Source organism: Glossina fuscipes, unplaced genomic scaffold, assembly GCF_014805625.2.
Source record: "Glossina fuscipes isolate IAEA_lab_2018 unplaced genomic scaffold, Yale_Gfus_2 3, whole genome shotgun sequence".
Classification (NCBI taxonomy): domain Eukaryota; kingdom Metazoa; phylum Arthropoda; class Insecta; order Diptera; family Glossinidae; genus Glossina; species Glossina fuscipes.
This window is the reverse complement of record NW_023998417.1, coordinates 9,805,365-9,817,700: the sequence shown is the minus strand read 5'-3', so window position 1 is coordinate 9,817,700 and position 12,336 is coordinate 9,805,365. Positions and strand designations below refer to the sequence as shown.

The 12,336-nt window shown below is 33.2% G+C and overlaps 1 protein-coding gene across 7 annotated transcripts in view; it reads left to right on the top strand.

The window, feature by feature from the left end:
• The window catches only part of LOC119635162 (homeobox protein 5), a 40,479-nt gene extending 29,771 nt beyond the window's left edge, over positions 1–10,708 (top strand). For 6 of the 7 annotated variants that reach the window (XM_038029795.1, XM_038029793.1, XM_038029797.1 and 3 more), the window contains 7 exons: positions 766–974; positions 1,035–1,456; positions 1,515–1,907; positions 1,974–5,051; positions 5,151–5,309; positions 5,460–5,713; positions 8,069–10,708. In XM_038029795.1, the coding sequence (XP_037885723.1) occupies positions 766–974; positions 1,035–1,456; positions 1,515–1,907; positions 1,974–5,051; positions 5,151–5,309; positions 5,460–5,713; positions 8,069–8,207 (4,654 nt within the window). In that variant the 3' untranslated portion in view covers positions 8,208–10,708. The remainder of the gene's footprint in view (positions 1–765; positions 975–1,034; positions 1,457–1,514; positions 1,908–1,973; positions 5,052–5,150; positions 5,310–5,459; positions 5,714–8,068) is intronic. The other variant, XM_038029798.1, reaches the window with a different exon arrangement.
• The last annotated feature ends 1,628 nt before the right edge of the window (positions 10,709–12,336 follow it).

The following is a 12,336-nucleotide window of genomic DNA, read 5'->3' as shown; positions in this document are numbered from 1 at the left end:
GTGCCTCACTTTCTCCTTCTGAAAATAGGTGGCTACTTATGTCCTTACAGCCGTTACTTGAGAAACGTAGGATGGTATTGGGCATTACTTTCATTTTAACGCTCATTAATGGTGCCAATGATCCTCCATTTTTGTTAAGTACAATTAATTTCAACGTTCCTGTCTGTCCCACAACGAACTTTCTTTTCATTAAACTTGAAGGGTTTTTTAATCCACTTAGGATTCTCTATAGCAATCTAAATACGATTTATAATGTAATGTCTATCGGATCCTATTGCTTCCATTAAGATTACTCTTCTCAATGCTCGCCCCAATGCCGATTTCTTACATAAACTAATACGGAGTTTGGTGAGACACTTGGATTGGAGTAATTGTGCGTCGACCTTTTCTACTTGTCTGAATTGCGCAAGTCAGCAGATGGATCTTTGCTGCATTTATGAAATTAGAATAAATCAATAAATAATATAAGATATTTCGATAGATAAAGAAATGGTATTTATTTTAGTCGTAGAAACCGCGTGAAAATGTAACTGTAGTTCTATGCATTTTTGAAAGGGTTTAATTGCCACACTCCAGCTCTGATCGTTACAAAGATACCTCAATTATATATTAATTTCGTAGTGTTTACCTAATTTGTTGCTGGCATTTGAGGCACTCTGCAGTCAATATAAACATCTATTCCTATCTTTATTGCTATTTCGATTGTTAAGACCGCAGGAAGTGAAAATTTGTAAAGTTTAATAAGATATACTCCGCTTCTCTTAGAAACGGTCACATGATGACGCATAGAAATAAAAAACCATACGAATGTAAAGCTGAGGGCTGTGGTAAATCTTATTGCGATGCACGTTCCCTGCGTAGACATACCGAAAATCATCATGCTGGCGTTATAACCCCGCAAAATCAAAACTTGTCATCTATTAATGTCAATTGTTCATCAGCAAATTTAAGTTTATCACCAGCTACCGCAAACGGTAAGCAAAACAGCTTTCTATTAATTCGATAGCAATTTTTTTTTTTTGTATGATTTTAAGGAGATGCAAGCTCACCAGATGGTGCAACATGTTTGGGTACGTATCTTTCGAATGGCGGTACAGTGGTTGATGCGTCAACTGGTTTAGCTTTAACTGAAGACGAGGTGAAGGCTTTAAAGACCAATGTTACATTGCTATCACCCACCTCTACTCTTTCTTCTTCTTCGTCGTCGGCTAGTAGTATCGCGTCGGCATCGACTGCGGCCACTATAACTTTAACAGATAGCGGTGGCAATATGGAGGGCGAAGGTCTAACCCCCGAACAATTAGATTTGATTAGTAAAATTATGCGTCAAACTAAGCAAACAACAGCACAGGTAACCGTGTCCTCACACTCCAGTTCACAATCCTATAAAATTGACACATCACCGGCCCAGACGCAAACACAGAATCCAAGACCACGAACCTGGAATATGCAATTGGTTTGTAAAGATGATCATTTTAATTTTGCTACAATTATTATGAATTCGCGAATTGCAGCTAAACACTACTCAGAACTTGGCCATTACCGTGGATGAGGTGTCCAATGATGCAATAACTCGCAATATAGATTCACCACTATTGGCCATGGACGCTAAGGAGGAGGAAGTCAAAATCGATTTAACTTCCGGCTTGAATTCCTCTTCCTTATTAAATGTAGTTAAAATTGATCAGAAGCCAGTGGAATGTAATTTATGCCATCGCAAATTTAAGAATACGCCAGCTTTAAACGGTCACATGCGTTTGCATGGCGGTTATTTTAAAAAAGATCCCGAGACTAAAAAAAGCGAAAAAAAGGAGAATAATGGTCCGCCTTTGCAAACAGCTAGTATTGGTGTTCGAGCCCTAATCGAAGAGAAAATTATTAACAAGCGAAGTAGAGATATAAATAAGGTAAGTTTTTCTACAAAAATATAATAATATATAATTCGATCTCACACTATTCATGCCGTAATCTAGGGTTCTTTTGCCGTACCTGCTCCGCCTGCCAATAATTTAGCCAATAATCCGATCTTGCGGAGATCAATTAGCGATTTGGAAAATTTCCTAAGCTCTAAAAGTCAGACAAGTTCTGGTAGTTGCATAACATCGAATCTAAATACGATGCCTACCCCATCAGTCGCTTTTAAAAATAATAATAGAACTATGCTCAATGCCCAGGATATGGGTTTACCTCAGAGTATTGAAATTTTCAGTACCAAACAACAAAAACCAATGAATAATGTGAGCGTGGGAGTGGGCACGAATCTCACTCAGCTGAATAGTGAATGCAATTCAGTGACAACGACAGAAAAACCAGGAACAACGACGTTGAACACAACGACTTCTACAGGAACGACAACCCGCAGCACATCAACTGATCCAAAAGATTCCACTTTAATTGAATTATTAAAGAGAGGAACACGTATCGCTGTCACGTCCAAGCAAGCATCAAACGCACCATTGGGTGGCGTGACGCGTCAAATTGTTAACACCGCCACAACAACAAATTCTCCTTCAAGGGCCGTACTTATACCCTCCGATGTACAAGTTATTAATAACAAGGTTAAGCTGGCAACTACAACCCAACAAGAAATCGAGAATTCATTAAACAATTGCCCAGAATCCAGTGGTATATCGTTAGCGCAAAATTCCCCATTGTCCTTGACCTTATCGCAGAATGGAGATGTCAATGCAGAAGTGTACACTGTCACCTATGCTAGTGACAATTCGAATTTGTTTGAAGAAACTGAGGTTTACAATGTCAGCGAGGCCGAAATGCTATTGCAAACAGTAGACACAATGCAATTGTTGAATGATTCCAATCATGAAAACCTGCTCAAATCTTCTGAACATTCCGAACAATATGAAATTATAGATAATAATGGTCAAGTGTTGCAGCCCGCTTGTCCAACGGATATTAATAATGGCTCAGAATGTAAGCAACAACAACAAATTTTGCCGAATTTTCAACATTTCCATTCCAAAGAACTACTAATGAATCCTTTAACTCAATCCAATGGAAATTTAAATTCCTTGTCCATGCCATTAGTTGAACGGAAACAACTTTACGGGAGGCTGAATTCACCTTTGCATTCTCCGTTAGCCTATCCGACTCCTCCCTCCAGCCATGAAAATGTTACACAAACTTCTCCCTACGTAGACGATAATCAACAGTATGGCGAAACATCGAATGTCTTTTTTAGTGAATCGTTAATAAGTAACGCTTCAACATGTGCAAATGGAGAAATGGAGAATGAAAAAATAACAAAATTAGGAAATATTATGGGAGATAATAATTTCGATAATAATAATATTAAGATGGAGGATTTACTTAGTGATACCAATACGGATGCGGAACGTGATTTAAGAGAATTCGCCGAAGCCAATCTTTCATTTCTAGATGAGGAACAAGAATTTCTAAATGATTCGGGCAACGCTGCATCTCCATTGTCAGAGTCTTTCTTTAACGGTGGCATAGGTTCAGTAGAAGAGGTAAAAGAAGTATTACGTGAGGTCTTAACCGAAGATCAAATACAAATTAATTGCGAAAGTCAATCAGAGAATATAATCGACTTGTATTACTTGCCATGCTTAAGTTTGCAATCGCAAATGATGCCAAATTCGGAAGATCCGTTGCTGTCATCGTCACCTCGTGATTTTGGTCAACAGAAATTGACTCAAACGGCAAATAATACAAGTCAACACATTCCTCACCAACAACAATCAAATCTAAATTCAAATGCCTCGACCAGTACAAGCCAGAATCCCTACCTGCAGAGTAATAATGCCGCGATTTCAGTACAACTACAACAACAACAACAGCAGCAGCAGCAGCAGCAACAACAGCAACAACAGCAACCATCACAACAGCAGCAAGGCGTATTAAAGATGCAGCCACTGCAAACGCAACAAATGCCTTCAGAGATTAATCAGGTTATTGTAACAGTACCGGCCAATGGTTGTGGCAATACGGCCTCTATCATGCAGTACAATTTTCAAAATACACCGCAAGTACAAATTCCAACAAATACCCAGCAATATATTGACTCCGCCAATCAATCACATACACAAGCTAGCAATAGCAGCAGTAGCAATAGAACAATAACAGCGCAGTTAAATGAGGCCTTAACGCAGCCCCTTGTTTACACAGGAACCACCGAAAGATCAGAAATGAAATTAATGCCAACGCAAATTAATAATCGCCTTAATTTAAATATTGAGCAAAGGCAACAAGAGACCCAACAACAACGGTTGCAAATTACTGATGTCTTAAATAATTCTAATATTTATTATGGACAAATCGCATCCAATGAACAGCAACAACAAACGCCACAGTATTGTCAAACGTCAAATGCGACGAATAGCACGTCAGTGTTGACTACCATTCTACAGCCATTATCCAATCAAACTAATTCCATATTAAAAAGACGTCTAAGAGGTTATAATTCCTCGGATTCGGGCTCATCTGGTTATCAGTTAAAGTTCCAAACTTTATCACCGTACCGATCTAAATTAAGGAAACCCTCAAGGACTCATTATACACCTGCTCCAATTTTAAATCCTGCGCGCAAAGGTCACGGTTTGTATTGCAACATTCTTAAGGAATCGAATACGAATCTTTCAGCATTTGATGCCTTCGACGATGATTTCGAAGACTCAGTGGGCTTAGTCGATTTCTCCGATGTGTCTAAAGTTAATTTAGGATCGGCCTATCAAGCTGCCATACCAATTTTTAAAGAGCGATCCACATTAACGGCAATCGATGAGCCCGTAAAAGCGGAACTCATGTGGAATCCGGACATTCAAAGAGATGAAAATATATTGATGCGTTTTATAGATCTCAGCAAATCATCGGCGACGCCTTCGGGCAGTCATACAGAAGAAATAGCATTAAAGACACTGCTTAAATCCCATGGTAATACCGCTTCAGCAGTTTTAACTTTACTACAAACCCAGTCAAATCCATTCCAAATGAAATGGTCCGCCCAAGAATTGGAAACTTTCCTAAAGGGATTGGAGAAATATGGCAAGGAATTTAGCAAAATTTCTAAAGAGGTAAGCAAAGAGAAAGAGAGACAGAGAGAGAGAGAGAGAGATAGAGAGAGAGAGAGAAAGTATGTTTCATTATTTAATAAATATAATATTTCGCAACAGCTCGGTTCGAAAACAACTGGAGAATGTATACAAATCTATTATTTTTGGAAGAAGCTGTGTGTAGATTACAAGGTGACCCACCTAAAAACTGAAACACCGCCAGTTAATCACAGCAATGAAGTGAAACCATACGTATGTGAACAACCTGATTGCTCAGCGGTAAGTTAAGAATACTGTCAACTGTTCAATTGTCTTGTTACCATTCATTTTCAATATGATTTATATAAAATATCTAAATAAATAAATAAATGGAAAAAAATAAAAACAAAAAAAAAAAAAAAAAAACAAAAATAAATAACGAAATTGCAGAGCTTCTCTTCAAAAGCTGCTCTGCATGGCCATACTCGCATACATACCTATGGTCGCAATAGCCACAATAATAATCACAGTGCCACTAATCCAAACGCTAACAACTCCTTACCCGGCTCGATCAGTTCAACTAGTGCATGTACCGCCTCATCTCAGGCACTTAGTCACTCAGTAAATTTAGTAAATAAAGATAACACCACTGCAACCAATACCAAAGATATCAACAACGATTTCCCCTGCAAGGTGTGCGGCAAGTAAGATTCCCCAAATATTTTTCATCACTATATATACATTGATTAATTGATTGATTGATTGATTGATTGATTTAATTAATTAATTAACCAATTTGAATTTAACCGCCAAATGAAAAACGAAAGCGAACATTTTTCATTTAAATTTGTGTTTACGTTTTTCCTTTCGAGTCGTACAGTAAAAGAAACAACTAGCACGTGCTTTTAGTTTTGAAAATGATAATTTAGACAATTTTTTTTCTCGGTTCAATTACGCATGATCAGAAATCATGCTTTTTTTTAATTTGTTTTTTTTTTGTTTTTTTTTTTTTTTGTTTTCGTCTGGGTTTTTCTTTCTTCGCCCAGTTGAAATATTTTTTTTTTTTGTTTTTTTTGCTTTCTTTCATTTGAAGTTTTTAGTTTTAGTTTAACGCTATATATAGTTCCATTTGTGTCCGTACCTATCATCCTCAGTGTACTTACATTTCGAATATGATTATAGTTTTTCACAATAATAATCTAATGTCGTTGTTTGTTGTTGTATTTTACTTATGTTATATTGACATGCGAAATAATTCATACAAAAAAAAAAAAAAAAAAAAAAAAAAAAACAAATAAAACAAAATTTAATTTACTATAAAGCGAAGAGTCACAAATACAAAGAATTTTTAATTAAAAAAAATTCGATTGAGAAATGAAAACTAAAAATCTTGCGAAAGTTATCAAAATATGAAAAACAAAAGCCTCTTCGTACTGCTCTCTAGTCCATATAGTTGAACGTTGCTCTCTCTGTTGTACCGTCATCATGAGCGTGGATATATGAGTACATTGATTGTAAGTCATGTTTTTCTTTTTTCCGTTACATTAACTTTTTTTTGTACTTTCTTTTTTATTAATTAAAGCGTTTTTCCACCATTTTTTCTTAATTGTCTCTCTTATATATCCTTTAAAGCTGAACACTTTTTCTAATTTTTAAAAATTGTTAGCTTCAATACAACATTTTAACTGTAAGATCTACACTAAATGAAAGACTTCTTCGTTCGTCGTCTGCGTGACATGTCAACCTTACAGTATTTGGAAAACAATGGCTCTGCCTTGGATGAATCTTGTCCGTAAACAAATTTCACTAAATAAATACATATATGTGTGCAGTTATTTCTAAAGAAACTTTTGAACCTAAGAATATATTGATTAAATAATAACTGCGAGCCAACGTATCTCCCATTTTAGAGGTGGGTGGCCAGAATAAGGTGACAATCGCTAATTAAGTTTCCCATTTTCGTTTAATCAACTAATGGATGAAAAGTGCACAGAAATCTTTTCACGGAATACACGTACATTCTTGATCAGCGCAACAGCCTTGTTTCATATGCCATAAGTCAGTCTGAAAATTTTAAAATTTTACAAATGAAAATACGAAACTGAGATATGGAATATTTTATCTCAGTTACACACACACACACAACACTATTGAATTGTATATGTAAATATGTTGGCAATTATCTGACGAACCCTGGCCCTGTGTAATATATATTTATTTAAAAAGAGAATAATAGGAATATATTTTTAGGCATCTATAGGAAAATGTAAAAATGATTGTAACCGATATTCCTTGACAAATATAAATTTAGTCCAGAGATCAAAAGTTACAATAACACATAACAATCTCTCTGATTATCTCTCGAGTTTGGCTCGATATTCTATTGAAATAAATGAAGTAAGAGATAACATTGACATTCTCAAGCAAGTGATTCTAAGATTCTATGAAGCCTATCTATCTATAAATGCAACGGAAGCAAGAGCGCACCTACTTTGATCGTTTCAGTAAATACTAAATTTTTAATATTCCTACGAATTTCTCTTTTGCTTTCTTTCAAAAATATTCAGTTTTTTTATTGTTTAACTTAATTTTTCCTTTTTAAGTTTATGTGTCTTTTTTATAATCATTTCCTCGTCAATCTCCCCCACTGTTTCTCTATCTCCATAATACTCTGTGATCTATTTCTGCATCTTTAACACACACAGCCAAAAGATAAGTAATTAATTCTTCTTTTTTATCACATTTTATTTATGTGTATGTATGTGTGTATGTATGTGTGTATATTTGCAATATACACACACTATGTAAGAAATAGCTGCTAATAATGGCCAAGTTCTTTAAGCATGCTAACCGGCCTTATGTTAATAAAAGCTTTTAAATATTTAATTATTATTATTAAGCAATTTACTTTTAAATATATGTGCATTCATTTCAATTTAAATTGTTAATTAAAATGATGGCTCAACAATATTAAAATTTTCTTTGTTTATTTTTCTTCTTCTTTTTGCTCAAAAAACAAAAAAAAAAAAACAACAAAAAAAATGATTGTTTGTTTGCAGAGTATTTAATAAAATCAAAAGTCGTAGCGCTCATATGAAGACCCATCGTGTACCGGAGAATGAAACAACTGTACAAAATGCTAATCAAAATCAAACACATCAACAACAACAACAACAACAACAAGCTAATAATCACTAAAAACCATTATATGTATAACAAAAAAAAAAAAAAAAAAAAAAAAAAAATTATTTGCATTCGTAAAATTATTGATAACTTCAGAAAGGTAATTTTCAAAACACTTTGATTTCAAGCAATTTGATTGAATAACAAACAACAAGCAAAGAGAGTTAGTGTTAGTTATATAGTTTTCAGAAATGCTAAAGTTAATGAAGACATAAGTAATTTATTGGCAAATTGCTATTCATCTCAAACGTTTTGATTTACCTAAACTATAAGAGAAAACATTAAACACACAAGCACACAAAAACACCGATTTTTTAAGTACGCCACCCAAGTATTGATTAAATTTGTCTTCATTTTCAAGTATTAGAAAAGATTTTATGTTGAACTTCTACGCACTTAAACAGTTCACGATAAAACAATTGCAATTTGTTTTCTCACTGTTCTAATATAAGAGCATATGACCTGCGAAAAATCGAGTAGCCGTATTCTGGACATCCTCACAAGCCGCAAGACTCTTCATAGGCATTTTTTGTTCTTTCTTTTTGGCTTGGCAACTTTGTTTCGTAACCGACTTGATATTGATTGTTGGTCCGGAACCTCAAGTCTGATGCAAAGTCACATTCACTATAAATAGGCAGCACAGTCACAGCGATTGGTCGCGATGCAAGAATACGACATCGGTATGAATCGGTTTTTTTTTTTTTTCTTTGGTTTTTCTTTTTTTCTAAAGGTCAACATTAAATATTGCTTCTAGCATCACTCAACATCGAAGTATATAAATTCTTGATCAGTTTAGGCCTTTTGAAATGTTAATCATGTTTATATGTCCGTCCATCCTGCTATTTGTTATTATTAAATATTAAACAAGAAATTTTAATATTTTTTTATATTTATTTTTAATTGGCTACCGATCATCTTGCATTGAATATAGTTCGTTCATAAACACTCTAATAATAAATAATAGATTCTAACTTCTTAAACGCAAATGAACGATCTATGACAGGAATTTATTGCGAATAAAAATTTGACCTTGAAATGATGTTAATTCATCGGTTACATATTCATAAGCTGCGTTTTGTATACCCATCGTACCGAAGAGTGATTCATTTTGTGATTCATTTTGCTCGCAAAGCTCAGAAGGCAATGTTAGACATGTCACAAAGTATGGGTATTCTTCATTAGCACTAAATTCTGAACCGATTTAAACATGTCCATCTATCCACTTGTCGGTCTGCGTTATATCTGTTTATTGTCCCAGCCTCAAAAACGAAACCATCAGTTTCAACCCGCACGCAAGTGGGCATTGAAGATGGATGGTCGAAGTATACGTCCAGAGTGTCACGTAAAGTGAGAACAATTTCAATTACCGTGTTTTTTGCTCATTACTTATAAACTAGAACAGATAAATGTACAAACGTATATTCTCTGGACGATGCTGTCGTGCCTGTACAATAATATAATAGACGCTGAGCACGCCTACCCAGTATTATATTTTCAAAAAAGAAAGCTTCAGAAACCACGTAAAGAAGATAAATTCTTGGCCAATTTCAAATGCGAAATGCACGTCCCAAAGCATGTCTGTCTGTTTGTCTACCTGTCTATCCGTCTGCACAGCTATTTAATATCCGTGCAATTTGCAAAAGAGTTTCAACTAAATAAATCAAAGGAGGCCAAAGGATACGCCTGCAATGTCCACACACCTATGCAAAAGCAAAAGCTGTGAACATATTTGCTTTCGAGCCGCGCTCACCCAACATTAGGAAATATAAAAATTTCTCTTCCTTTATATTGAATATTTGTTTTTTTTTTTTTTTTTTGCCCTATTAAGGCTTCTTGTAAAGCAATTATGAGTCTCTGAATGGTTCCTATCCATAACACGTTCAATATAAAATAATTTTACTTGCGCTTGTAACAATTAATATCACATGATTACTGTTTTGGAAAAAAGCTCTATTATTTATTTGAACTCGATTGAAATCACTTAGAGCGTCCGAAATCTCTCCTACATAGCATATGTCATAATAGTTATCAAAGTATTATTATATAATTGATTTAATCAAAGACATAAATTTAAAGGTTGAAGTCTTAAAGCACTAGCATAGCTACTGAGGCTATCGGCTTTATTGAAAACTTGAACGCACTCGTGATTTGAATACGAACGACCATTATGAGTTGTTAGTCGAGATCGAACTATTTGAAATAATTTCTATCCTTATTATAAATTGAAATTTTTACACAATTTATGAAATCGTTTGATGAAAACGTTGCAACTGTTTTTATTATGAACTGTTTATAACAATAAACAAAATAATAATAAAAAAAAAAACAAACAAACAAAAAAAAGCAAAAAACTCTTTTAAAATAATTAAACAGAATCTAGTCATTGTTATTAATTTTAATTAAAAATTATAATCAAAGGAAATTCAAAGATAGAAAAAGGCTCTATATATTTTTCAATACAAAAATGATAAAGAGTGAGATTAAATAAATAAATCAAAAATAAATAATAACAAAAAAAAAAAACAGAAAAACAGAAAAACTAATCATTGAATAGAAAGGTAATAAAATAATAATAAAAAAAAAAAAACAAGAAGAAATGCATAAGTAGAAATGTAAAAAAAAAAAAAATATATGATATTATACTTACTCATAATTAAATAAAAAAAAATTGTTATAAACTCTAGCAACTATACATGCGAGTACGTACACTTAAATGAATGAATTTCAATAATTATAATAATTATAATTAGGATAAAAACGTAAACATTTATTATAAGTTACATGTACATTGCCTTGTTACCTAATCTGTTGTTTGGATTCAAGCTTTTATTCAGTTTAAATGTTAAAATCACAACTTTACATACATACATATTTGTTCAAGATTTAAATAATTTTTTTCATTTTTTTTTTTTTTTCCATTTTATGTTTTTCTCATATAAGAAATCATTACGATTTGTTGTTTATTTTTCTGTTATTTTAGATTTTAGATAATTAAAAATAATCATAATGTACCATATGCCGAAAAAGACACTTAGCCTTAAATACAAATCCAACGTATTCACTAAGACGCTCTGATATAAATATAAATTTCATAATCTCTTACATATTTTTCATCCCAAATACTTCAAAAGGTATATATGTATGTATCTTTGTATTTGTTGTAAGCTCATTATTTATTATTATAATAAAATCGTTTAATAGGCGGAAAAAAAAAAAAGAAAATGTTTTCAACATAATAACATTAAAAATTATTTATTATATTGACACTTAACACAACACAAGTACATTCAGGTTTTCCCTTACCAAAATGCATAGCAAAATAAATCGATCGACAATTTTACACAATTTATACGTAATATAGATGCAAAAAGTGTAAGTTAATCGTATGCTTACCGTGGCTATGTAGCTTGATATCCTTTTGTCATTTTTTTTTCTTCTTCTTTTTGCTTTATCTTGAAACGAAAAGTGTCTCAGTAAATATTTTCAAATGTAATTTTTTTCGTTTTTTTTCCCCCCCTTATGCCCCTTGTGCCCCTTGTGCTTTAAATTCCTTTTCAGCATTTTTGATCTACAAATCACAAAACTGACAGTAGCCAGTTGAAAATCTTTCATTATCAACTTGACTGTATATTCCTTCTTCTTCAAGGTAATATGATGTATGTGTGTGTCTGTCTTTTTAAATTGCATCTGCTTTCTTCGTAAAATCTATTGGTTTATATAATTAAGAGAAGTTATGTTGTAAGACTTTCTTTCTATGTGAAAATATCATTTTAGAAGGGATGGTTTAATATTAAATTTTACTATTTGGAGTTACGTGCCGCATTAGCGTAAGAGATATTGGGGTCAATTTACTGTGTCCGTCTATTCGTGTCTTGCTTCACTTGTCTATATGATTGGCGTTATCTATTTCCGAAAAATTAAGATGAAAATCTCGAACATGACAAATCAAATTTATCATTAGATAAGTCCTTAGATTGTAAACATATTGTCAGCTTAAATTTTTTACCAATTAATTGTGTCGACCTCTTTAGCGATACTCGTCAAACACAAAGTACGTGTAATGTGGAATTAAGTTGTAATGTAATGACTGGACAAAATGACAAAAATATTTTCTCAAATACATTATTATGGCAAATGATAAAAT